Genomic DNA, 13,107 nt, shown 5'->3' with positions numbered 1-13,107 from the left:
TGTTTGAGAGATTGGTTAGTGTGTTGTAAAATTGATAAGATTCAGGTTGCCAAAGGCATTTCATGAATTTCATAGGTCTTAATTTATGTTGCTATGGTAACTGAAATGTTGGAATTTCCCAAGATTAGAGCTTTTATATTCTTAACTTTAGAACTGTAAAATAATGTAGATTATGACTCTGGACTTGGTCTGTGCTCTTGCGTGAAACATATTTTCTGTATGTGAAGTGTCCTATCTATGCTAAGGTGTGAATGAACATTCAGCCACTGTAATTTCAAAATTAGGATTTCTGACATCCAACCTGATTTTCTTATCTACATGTATGACTCTTGGTGGCCAAGATGTTTTTTTTTCAAACGGACAGTCTTTCTCTAAAGAGGAAGAGGGGATTGGAAGAGGGAGGTGGGAGAAGTAGAATTTTTATAGTAGTAGTTCTAGAATAGTCATCTGAAGGACTAATGTGAATCTGGCTCACCTTCTCCATCAAAGTGAATTTCTAGCATGTGCTGAAGCACTTGATGCATTATTAACATGTGTTTTAAGAAAAGACACTCTGTTGAAGCATTTAGCGAGCCAGCACTGTCTGAAGTGAGAATGTGAGATATAATGAGTCCCCTGCCTTGAGACAGGAAGATAACTAAGAACCCTGTGCGCTGCTCACAATCACATGTATTGATCCTGTGGACCCAAAGCAGCTGGGACACGCAATGCAAATGAGCTAGGATGGACCCGAGACAGGAGTCTCACCCCTGCTGGAACCCAGCTTACCTTATATCCTGATGATTTGATGTGCACGCCGCGTTTGGTCAGAGTAGATTTCATTCGGATGAAAAAGGAACGCTCAAGGGTGTTGTCAGTGGTGAGCAGACTGGGGCTGGTTGATTCCACTGAAGAATATAAAAATACATACACATGATTTAGATCTCCGCGCAGCCCCTTTCAGCTACTGCTCAGGTGCAATCCTTGAGTTCACTAAAAATAAATGACTGATGGGTGCTAAGAGCGTAGTCATCAATTTATCTCATTTAGAAAATGTTTACTTTGCAGAAAATAAAAAAGAAAAATTAATGTATCCCAAGAAACTCCATTTTGGTTTTGAGCAAGAGCTTTTCAGGTCTTTTTGGGTTTCAGCAGCTCTCTAAGTGGGGTCTGATAGTAATTGTAGCATATCATGAGGCTTGGCTGGTGCACACGGAGAGAACAGTCATGAAAAAGAAGGACCCCAGAGATTTATGGGATCAACCAAGACTCAGGTGGAGATGCTTCTGATCAGAGTCAGGATGACTTGCTTTTTGTTCTCCTTGCAAATCCCTTCTTGGATCAGTTGCTTGCTGGGAAGTTCTTAGCACCATGACACCACCAAGATTGGGGCAGCCATACCCTGGCCAGTGTCCTTGCCCTTCTGAGTTATTTTCCTTCATTATGGGGAATAAGAGGCCTGAAGTCTTCCCAACCGACTGGAGATAGAGGGCTGAGAATGGGCTATACGGATAATAACAAAAACGACTCCAAAGGTCAGCTTGCTCGTGCTGTTGCTAGTGGCAGCTTCTCTCCAGCCCAGAACAGAAAACATCCTCTGTGTTTCTACCTCTTTGCTTCTGAGAAAATCATAGTTTCTTCTCTTAAGGCAGCTACTCTTTCCCTTTCAATGTATTTAAGATTAAGCAGAGTATGTTTTGACTTATAAAACTTAAAATTGTAGCTTTCATTCTTGCTGATCCAAAACCACCTTTATGCAGGTCAGGAGGCAATGCAAATCTATTTTGTTTAGAAATAAGTTTCTATGGTATTTTATACATTTAAGTACTTTCCTGAAAAGAAATTAACTTGAGGGTTTTAATGCCTAAAAAGACTCAAATTTTACTCTTCTAAAATATACTTTAAAGTTTTTCTTATTATTCTAAAGTTTAAAAAAATTTCAACAACAAAACATTTTGAGCAGCTCTACAAGAACACTAATTTTCTTTAGGATGAAGGTCAAGAAATATGTGTAATAAAGAGATTTAAGAATTAAATAGATGAGAAAATAGCTATTAAAAACAAAGAAAAAGATGGGCAAAACAAGCTTTTCAATTTCAAATTCTGAAACATATTCCATATATTTCTATGGGGAAGAAGCATCTATTTTTTTATATTAAATTTGATGCTCTGATGAAAGAAGAGTGAGATAATAAGAGAAGCCTTACTATTTGTGGTTGGGGGCTTATATCATTCTTGCCTTCACCTGACTATATTTTCCTATACTTATGGCATTTCTATTCTAGGGTGATGGAACCACTGACAAGTGTCCCTTCTTATGTGTCTCTCTCAAGATTTTCTTCTTTTTTTTGTCTTAGCATGGATCTGATGTCATTTTAAATGTACAGCTTTTTATCACTCGAGGGAAAAGCAGAGCCATGTTATATTTAGTACTTTCATTTCTTCTGATTAAATATGAATTACTATGAAATTTTTCTCATCATCTAACACGCCATAATACGCCAACAGCTTTTTAATACACTATATAAGCACAAACTTCTGCTCTAAGAGTTTAATTTGCCCCTCTAATCCAATCACATCAACCTTATTTCTCTTATCAGAGATTCCCATTTTGAATTAAATGAGCTCATTAGTTTTAATCAAAAGCAGAGAGATCAAAACTTAAACGTAAATGCTTTAGATCAGAACTGTCAGTCAGCCGTGCAGTTCTATTTTACTAAAACACAAGATCAGAGACCCTTAGAACCAATTTTTCTCGTAAGGGATGCCGAGAGCTTGAAGATGCTATATCCTGCCCCCCCTTCTTTTTTTCCTTCCTCCCAAGGACAGATTATACATTTAAGGTTAGACTTAATTTATAGCAGTTTTTCATCCTGGTGGAAATGGAAAAGTATGCCACCCTTCTAGGGTTCCTTTCACATTTATTGGCCCCAGTCCTCAGAGACTTGAACTAACGTTGAAGCCATCAGAATCCACATCACAAACTCAGCTTTAAGAATTCAGCTCTGTTCAGTGAGACTGTGTTTGCAACAGCCGAGGAAAAATGCAACTTCCCAGGAAAGTGAACTGTGTTTTAGGGCTGAGGTCCAAGAAACTCTGATCCAGGAAGGAAGGAACCACGTAATTGTAGGAAGGTGAATAATTCAGGCATCATTAGAAATTGTTATCATTTTCAGTACATGGAACTTTCACAGGTAAACGCTTAGTGGATACTTTAGAGACCCCAGCAAGGGTGGTTCCCCTTAGGGGACGAAATGAGAGACACAGACTCTACATGAGCTATGAAGGTGAACACTGCGTCCTGCTCTGGCTGGGCAGTAAATACAGCACTCCTCTGCCCGTGGGTTAGATCGCCAATATATACAGGAGCAGAAGGAAATGGCAACTCACTTGCCTGGATTCTTCCCTGGAGAATCCCCATGGACCGAGGAGCCTGGTGGGCTACAGCCCATGGGGTTGCAAAGAGTCGGACACAACTGAACGATTGAGAATACACAGGAGCAGCCTTCATTAAAACCAGGACAACTGGTGTGAGAGGAATTCTGAGGTCAGATTTTGCCCCAGTGAAATCTAGATTGAAAATCAAAACAATAACTGCTCCTTACGCTTTATTTCAAGAGCATGGGGATATGGTGCAAGGGGCGGTGAGGAAGAAGGAGAGAAGACAACTTAGAAAAGAGTTTAATTTCTGATAAAGACTTCTGCTTTAACATGCCTTTCTGAGGACAGGGGCAGAAGTAACCTGCCACACTGGCCCTTTCAGAGGCTACCTAACAAACTAATCCCTAGTACACATGTACCATGGCCGTGTGACCTCAAGGCCTGGCAAATGTGCTCTGATTATCCCAGCTCTGACAGGGGTCTCTCATGTAAAGAGATGTAATCTGCATGTGACAGACAAGAGCAGTAGTTTTAGAAGAGAAGCTTTCTAAGGGTCTCAGGTGAGAAGCATGGATTTAGATGAACGTTCTACTGGGAGAGAACCAAGGGAGCTTGGCCTTGGTGATGTGTGACATGACTGTAGCATGGAGAAAAGATGTGTGTGTGTGTGTGTGTGTGTGTGTGTGTGTGTTTTGGGTGGATATGAAGAGAGGACAACATAATGAGAAAAGTATCCTTAAGACTGGTGCTCTGTAAAGACTGTGGAACCAATCTATGTCAAAAAAAAGCGTTTTAGAGTGCTTTCCAGATATCACAAGCTTTTCTGTCAACTTTTTGAGACAGGCCAGGATTGCTGCATGATCTGATAAAAAAAGAAAAATTGGGATTCAGAGAAGTTATATCTGCTGCCTGAGACAAAGGAGAAATTGATGGGTAAAACTGGATTAAGTGGTCAAAGCCCAGATACGGCCAGTTGTGACCTATGAATTATAAACAAGAAACTAAAAAAAGAAAACAAGACCCACACAGATGAAAGCTAGATAAAGAAATAGACTCTCTTTTGCTGAATCTCAAGGGCTTCAACTTTTAAATAAATCTAAATGATCCCAGCTCTTGAAATGTCAATTTTTGCATATTTTGTGAAATGTACAGAACAATTTATAGCAAAAGTTGTAATAATTTTTACGTTGGCAAATGCCACCATAATGTGAAAGCATATCTGTGTTATTCCCCCTCTGTTGATGATTCCCTCACTGGTACTGTAGTTGCTGCTTTCTTATGGAGAGGCAGAAAGCAGTGGTGAGTGGGGAGGGAAGGTGATGGCTGGGAACTATTCTGTTCTCTCTGACTAACCCGAGGTCCAGATGTATGCTGAGCACTTTTGGGACTCTCCTTGGGGTTCCTGCAAGAGGATGAGGCCAAAGCATAAAGACAGCCTTTCTTTTTAGCATACTTCAAATATTTGCTGTGCAATACTAGTGTCAGAGCCCTCAACTGCTCTGAAATCATGATGGAAGTGAGAAAGAAAAGCTACATTTTGAGACAACTCTGTTATTCCTTAAGTGTCAGCAAAGTATTTTTCCTTTTAAAGGAGAAGTGAAATTGGACTAAGTTGTTAAATATCCTCTTAAATATACTCTTCCCTCACTTCACTGCTTAATTGAATCTTTTCCTTTTTGAGATGTTCTGTGCAAAGTGTGAACAACCAAAACGACTTTCACAAGACTAGGGACGAGATGTTGGGCCATTTCACAGTTCTCTTGATAAAGTCAAACTTTCATTGGCGTGTGCTGTTAACTTTGTTAGATACCATGTATGGCTTGGTCATAGCAGGCTTCCTTGTTGCTGCCTCATTCACTCTAAAAGAAATGTAGTACTTTAGGACTTTAGAATGTGACAAGTTATTTCTTTTCTTGCAAAAGGTTCCCTGTACTTCCTCTGCCACGTGGAAATTAGGTTTGATCATGTGGCTTTCTGTGGCCAAAAGAATACGAACAAAAGTCATGTATTGCTTTCAGGTGGGATTTCCTAGAAGAGCTGGTCACAAGGTCCTACTTTCTCTTTCTCACTGCTGTGTTGACTATCGATGTTTCAGATGGTGGCTGCTCCATTGACCTAGGTCTTGGAATAAGGACAATAGGGGGCAGAACCTTTAGCCCATCTTTACAGAAATAAATCTTTTGTTGTAGTTTGGGGACTGCTTTTTATTGCAGCTTAACTTAGCCCATACTGACTAATAAAAATATCAAATATTTATCATTAAATAAAAATACATGTTATCCAATTCTCCCAGATAGTCAGTGGCAGAGCACATAGACATGACCTGTTTGTCTGACTCCAAAGTTCATGATGTGTCCAATATACTGTTCTTACATTTATTTGTATCCTCATTTTATCTCTTATGCTAGGGCAGCAGGGTGGAGACAGGTCTAACTTTGATTCTCTATAGCACATAGGGAATATATATACATATAAAATTTACATATATTTAATATATTCAGTAACTAATATTCATTAAATATTGACATTAATCTAATAAGATCTTCCCAACTTAGTAGTAGGGCTTCCCTGGTGATTCAGACAGTAGAGAATCTGCCTGCAATGCAGGAGACCTGGGTTCGACTCCTGGGTTGGGAAGATCCCCTGGAGGAGGAAATGGCAACCCATCCCAGTATTCTTACCTGGAGAATCCCATGGACAGAGAAGCCGGCCAGGCTACAGTCCACGGTGTTGCAAAGAGTCGGACATGACTAAGCAACTAACACTTTCAACTTAGTAGTAGGTCAGTGGTAAAAATAGTATGTCAATGGTAAAATGAAATCTTTTCTCACAGAAATTGTCCCCAGCAGATTTTATGTTTATCTAGGATGGCAACTGTGGTAATTTAAAATTGCTACAGATGCTTCAGTATTCCTTCAGAAAGATGGAGCCTGCTTCCTCTCCCTTTGACTGTGGGCTAGACTTGGTGACTTACCTCAGATAAGTAGCATGTGGCAGACTTGGTGGTTATGGCTTGGTCATGACAGGCAGCATGGCCTCCCTGTTGCTGCCTCATTCCCTCTAATGGAAACCAGCTGCCATATTGTGAGGACGCTTGAGCAGTCCTCTGGGGAGATCAGTGTAGAGAGGAACTGAGGCGTCCTCCTCACAGTCATGTGAGTGAGCTTAGGTGTGGGCCTTCCTCCCCAGTCAAGTCTTCAGATGACTATGCTCTGACTGACATCTCCATAGCAACCTCATGAGAGACCCTGAGCTTGAACTACTCAGACAACCTGTTACTGGATTCCTGACCTATAGAAACTATGTGAAATATCTGCTTTTAAAAGAAAAGTTTGTAAGTATTTGGGGTAATTTGTTATGCAAAGATAGATAATATAATGCCCACACAGAACATTTTTTTGGAAAAATCACGACCTTGTTTTGAAATATGACAACACGCACATGGGTAAAACTCATGTGATTTTGCGAAGGAATGCATTGCCCAGAGTACACGGTGAATTCACATATGTAAGGAAAGCTACCTGTAGTGCTGATTTGTATAAGTGGGGTCTATGTTTTCAAAGCTAAATGCTCAACTGATTTTTTTTTTAAACGTGCAATTTGCAAAAGGTGCTATCAACAGTATCATCTGCAAGAGTGTGACATCTTGAAAGGCAGGCTTGACATCTTGAAAGGCAGGCTTGACATCTTGCTTATATTTAGTTGTATCCATTCCCTGCCCTTCTCCAGCCCCCTTCCTCCCCCTAAGTACCTAGGATTACATTTTACATAAATAGACAGTCACTTTGCATGTTGAATAAAGTAACATTCTGATGCTTTCTTTTAGGAAGAATTAGTCACTTTGTCCCTGCCCTTCATTCTCTCACACCAAACATCTTGTCCCAAGAAGCCTTATTTTATTTTTTTGTGGAGAGGGAATCATTATGTCCTTTTCTTGTATTCATCTCTAAGGAAGCATTTTCTGCTAAGTGTTATTTTGAGAGTCATGGACCAGTGGGTTTGGTAGACAAAAAAAGGATTGGCCTGATTTTGCCTAGAATTAGAGAAAACTGTGTTCTCTGTCTTTTGAGAGTTGGTCTCCACCCCACTGGCCCGTCCTCTACCATGCACCAGGGCAATTTTGAAGAGGGTGATGGGCCTCTGTAGATTACACATAGATGCTCAGCCACTGGTGGGGAGGCAATGCCCACTATTTCCTGGGTTTCCCAGGCTATACCAGCTTTGGGACATCAGGCAAACACAATCGCGGCCGCCATCCTCTGGCTCAGCCGTCAGCTCTCTCAGCTTCAGTGCTTGCTTGGGAGTATGACGGAAAAGCCGTATTTATTGAAGTCTCATTAGGGCTGGTTCCTGCTCCCACTCAGTTGTGAGTCTTTAGCTTTGTTTAGAAACTTATGAATCATTAACTGAAACTCTAGAGCATAGCTGTGAAAATAATTGTGGCTCAATAATGATGCAATAAACTTCCTTCAAAGTAACGTTAAAAATAATCCGCCAAAAAAAAAGAAGAGGAAAACAATAATAATCTGCAAACCCATGCCACCTGTCAGCATGAGCTCCCCGGCAGTATCTGCCTGCCTGGGATGAGAATCGGAATGCATGAGGTTGGCATTCAGGCTTCCTGCGCCTGGCAGGGGTTGCTACTTGGGGAGGCTGTCCCCCGAGGGAGAGGAGCGCGTTCAGCTGCCGCCTGCTGCTCCACAGTTGGTGTTTGGATGATACCACTCCGGGGAAATACACACAGTGTCAGAGTCAAGCTGCTACCAGTGGGTGTTTCTGTACACAACTCCTAAGCATCAGGAAAGTTCAAGGGGAAAAACTGGGTATTGTAAAGATGGCCTTTGAGAGTATATGACATCCGGCATGACCTGTTCGGCAGCAGGCTGTGTGCTCTAAAGCACCTGCCATCTGAATACTGCAAGCGATGGTTTTAAATCTTCCTGGAGACTCCCTATAAATGTTGCCACTTGAGGGATCCATTCTGGGAGAAAAATATAGTACGTCCTCCCGGGATGCCTCTTGGATTCCATTACCAGTATTGCATATGGGATCGAGTGTGGCAATGCTTTTATCACGACTATAAAGTGGTTACGAGCCAATTCCTCATATAAAACATACTCAGTAATGTTGAGGCTTTTTTCCCCTTTTCTGTTTCCTTCTTTTATTTCCTTCCTTTCTCTCCTTCCTTCTTTTTTTTTTTTAATGACAAACACGATGTCAGACAAAGGGCATCAGGACCTGGTCTTTGTAGTACAAAACAAAATAACAATACATAAACACCTTTGTGAAGGCAGCTTGAAACCCCATGTTTTCTATTAAAAAGTCATGTTCAATCTTCACTGTTGATAGAACCGAATAGCTAACACAGAGAACATTGTATATCAGAAAGGTCAATAGTTATTATGAGCTACAAATATATTTTTTTCCATCCTTCAGGCTGTTTAGCGCATATCACAGCATGAGCAGCTGTCTTCTTTAATGCTTTTAAAATTAGAATCCCAAAGAGGAAGAAAAAATTATGGTTGCAATGATTGCTCTTTGCTTTTGTAAGTTTACTTTAATATACCATTTCATACACATGCATCTTCTGTGCAGCCTATCCATGGGGCAGTAACCGGTTGCCAGTATCGAGTTGAACTGCCATGTTTATTTTCTTAGCATTCTGGCCAAATCTCCATCTCAGGCACAGATGTTGTCGACATACCATATTTTCAAAAGGAGTCACATAGAGAAGTCTGGTTACAGAGACACTCGCAAACACACACATATGCATTCTGCCTTTTCATTGCTTTAAAGCTCTGTGACTAACTACAACAATGCCATGTGATGAGAAAGTTATGCAGCACTGGGTGAAAAAGCAGGCAGTGATTCCAACCGCAGATGCACAAAGTATCTCTCCCCACCTGTAGGTGTATGGACTGAGAGGGCACCTTGCAGGTTGTTAAAGGTTGATCTTTTTGCCTGTGCCTGGAACTCCTGGCCCTTACTAGGCATACAGCCCTAAAGACAATGAGTATTTTAAATAGCACATACTAGATGTCATAGCTTGCTCAGTCTTTGTTCAGTTATTTACAGTAAATACGTAATGAGGATCTCTAATGAGCTGGGACAGTTTATAACAATGCTTTCATTTGGGAGGAGGGGAAAATATGTAATAGTCTCTGGAAGTAATTAATGCGCTATAAAGAAGAGTGACGCAGGGTAAGGTGCTGGTGAGTGATGAGAACCACGTTTTGGTTGTGGCACAGGAGACTAAGTCACGTGGATATTGGGGTAAATGCGCCACACCTCTGGGCTCATGATTTGAGTTGAAACTTCATCACTAAATAGCTTGACAGAAAACTATTATTTGGATAGATATGCACCAGTGCTGATAAAATGCTAGAAATGTTACCTTTGGACTTTAGTACACAATTAAAATAAGTGATGTGCTAAGGATGAAAATTTAACCTGTAGGAAACCAAGGGAGGTGTTACTAAGAACTGGACAGACAGTCGAGCCTCCCAGATGAACATACTGGCATTGTCATTTCTTTGGGGATCTCTAGAGAGAGCAGCTTCAGTAGAAAAGTGGGATAAAGGTTGAGTAAATACATTATATACTTCTCTTTGGTGAATATTGGTGATGAAAATAAAGAGATCTGAGTATGTTTATTGATTGAGAGGACTGAGTTTAAAGTTGTCTGTATTAGAAATGCTAATTGAAGAATTTAGTATAGAACAGTCTTTTGGACTCTGTGGCAGAGGGCGAGGGTGGGATGATTTGGGAGAATGGCATTGAAACATGTATAATATAAGAAACGAATTGCCAGTCTAGGTTCGATGCAGGATACAGGATGCTTGGGGCTGGTGCACTGGGATGACCCAGAAAGATGGTATGGGGAGGGAGGAGGGAGGGGGGTTCAGGATGGGGAACACGTGTACACCTGTGGCGGATTCATGTTGATGTATGGCAAAACCAATACAGTATTGCAAAGTAAAATAAAATAAAAATACTTTGCAAAAAAAAAAAAGAATTTAAATCCTAAGGGATATTGCATCAGTAACAGAGAAAGAGAGGTGAGCCTCTGAAATGGGGGGAAGAAAAAATGGATGTGAGTTGGGGGGGGAGGGAAAGAGGGGAGGGGGAAAGAGAGAGGAAGGTGATGGGAACAGGGTTGAACAACTTAACAGAGTGAAGGTCGTTTGTGGAGATAAAGGAAGTGCGAGGAGGAGAGGATTTTGAGAGTTAAAAAAAAGAAAAAAAGCTGTGGAGCAGCCCATGTGGGCAAAGCAAGTAGGATCGATAGAAAAGAAGTAACAAGATTACACAGTAGTTAGAAGTTTGCATGGGTCAAATTTAAGCACACTGGTTTTCTAGGGGGCCCTGATGATAATAGCTTTGTAGTTTTTCTAGGCCATGCTCAACAGTGGGCTTTTGCCAGAGATGGGAGCAGACACAATGGGAATGAAAGAAGGACAACAGAGAGGAGGACTCCAGAGGGTCAAGAGACAAACACGTGAGGAGGGAGTGATGAAATGGGGAACGGGAGAGAATGAGGGGGAAGGGATGGGGCTACAGGTGAGGCAGCCAGTGAAGGGCGCTTTGTTCCCAGAATGATTTGTGAGAATGCTGTTTGTTGCTTCTAAACAAGTTTATGTTCTACAGCTCTCTTTTTCCTATGTTCATAGAAAATCTGGAAGATAACGGAAAAGTATAAATAAGAAAAAAAAATATGCACTTACCTTATCACCCAGAAACTATGAACACTAATAGGTTTTGTTGCTCCCTAATTTACTATCTATTTATATATTTATTTCAAAATTAGGCTCATACCTGAGTGTCTCCCACATTTTTTGATGTTAAAAGTTATAGCTCACTCTGTGATAATAGCTGAGCTTTTATTAGACACTGTTTGGGGAATAAAAGGATGCTGGGGCTCCAGTGGTCTTGGCTGTAAGGCAGCTTTAAAATTAAGTAATGTTAGTATCTGCATGTGTCCATATCAGTACATCACTTTCAAACAGTATTTTTCCTGACTGTACAATATTCCATTGTATGGTGATGAATTTCTTGGAAATTAGTCTTCCTTCAACTTTCTTATGTCTTTGGGTAGATTTCTATAAAAAGTATTACTGGGTCAAAAAGCATAAGTTTTTTTTTTAAAGCTAACACGTATGATTTGTTTTTCAAAAAAGTTGTGGTATGTATCAGTTTATATGTTTATCAGCAATGTTTAATGTTCATATTAATTGCCATCTTAATGTTTTTATTTGATAAAAAATATTAAATTAGAAGATATCCTAAAAAGCATTATGTAAAAACATCTCATGTGTTTAATTTGCATTTTTATTTCTAATGATGTTGAATAATGTTTTAATACTTACTGGCCATTTGAATTTTTTTTTAGTGATTCATATATATATGTCCTCTGTTTTCCACTTGAGTTTTATTCTTTATCTTATCAATTTTAATGAGATATATATACATATATATGTACATATAGGGTTTCCCAGGTAGCTCTATGGTAAAGAATCCACCTGTGAATGCAGAAGACATGGGTTCAATCCCTGGATCGGGATGATTCCCCTGGAGAAGGAAATGGCAACCCACTCTAGTATTTTTACCTGGGAAATCCCATGGACAGAGAAACCTGGCTGGCTACAGTCCATGGGGTCGCAAAAGAGCTGGACACAACTTGGTGACTAGTCAATTAATCACTAGTGTCCAGCTCCTTTGCGACTATATATATATATATATATCCTTAATATATATATTAAGGATACTATCTCTGCCACATTTCTTGCAAATATTTCCCCATTTGTTGCCTTTTACTTCTTTTTATGGTGTTCATTGATACAAAAATGTTTTTAAATTTTATATAGAGAAGTCTATACATTTTTCCCTTTGAAACTTTTGTTGCTCTCATACCTTAGAAAGCTTTTCCTCTATTTTTTCTAACAGATACTTGGCATTTTAAAAACGAAGCATGGTTAAAGGTCAAGGAATGACTGTGCCAATAGACGGCTAAAGGTAAGTCAGGAAATGAGTTTGTTGAGCTTGGGCAGTCAAGGAGATGTGTGTGGAACTGTTACCCCTCCTGGAAACTCTGATGCGGGCATCTGTGGCCTCCTAGTGGAGAGGGCTGGACAGACCTCAGAGCATGAGCCTCGGACACTGAGGTCGGTCAGTGAAAGGTGTGGGCGTCACCGATGGAGAGCAGCATTGAGAACAGGTAAGGAATGCTGTTTTATTTTTGTTGTTGTTGTTTGTTTGTTTTAATGTGCTGATATTGGGGGAAATAGTGGGTGTGCCAGGTGATAACCACTGCTCTTTCACGTTGGGAGAGTCAGAAGCAGAGGAATAAATCACAGCCTCTGTTCAGAGCAAGTTCCGAGTAGTGGGCTTCAAGAAAGAAATGTTTCAATAAAAGTCAATAGGCAAAAGTGGGTTGCGTGGAAAAGATGGTGGCAATTGATGTTTGTTCCTAATGAAGGTTCTCAGATAAAAATACAGGACACCTTGCAAAGTGTGAATTTTAGATAAACAATGACTGTTTTTTTGGTGCTTGGCAAAGAATTCACTTGCCAATTCAGGATGTGGGTTCAATCCCTGGGTTGGGAAGATCCCTTGGAGGAGGGAATGGCAACCTACTCCAGTATTCTTGCCTGGAGAATCCCCATGGACAGAGGAACAAGCTGGACTACAGTCCATGGGGTCCCAAAGGTTTGGATGTAGCTGGGCATAGCACAGCACAAATATTGCATG

The 13,107-nt window shown here is 40.4% G+C and overlaps 1 protein-coding gene across 2 annotated transcripts in view; it reads right to left on the bottom strand.

The window, feature by feature from the left end:
* NPAS3 (neuronal PAS domain protein 3) overlaps window positions 1-13,107 on the bottom strand; it is a 956,265-nt gene that overhangs the window by 64,972 nt on the left and 878,186 nt on the right. For both annotated transcript variants that reach the window (XM_068991246.1, XM_068991247.1), the window contains one exon: window positions 769-887. In XM_068991246.1, the coding sequence (XP_068847347.1) occupies window positions 769-887 (119 nt within the window). The remainder of the gene's footprint in view (window positions 1-768; window positions 888-13,107) is intronic.

Source organism: Capricornis sumatraensis, chromosome 19 (genome assembly GCF_032405125.1).
Source record: "Capricornis sumatraensis isolate serow.1 chromosome 19, serow.2, whole genome shotgun sequence".
NCBI lineage: Eukaryota > Metazoa > Chordata > Mammalia > Artiodactyla > Bovidae > Capricornis > Capricornis sumatraensis.
This window is presented reverse-complemented; position numbering and strand designations above follow the sequence as displayed.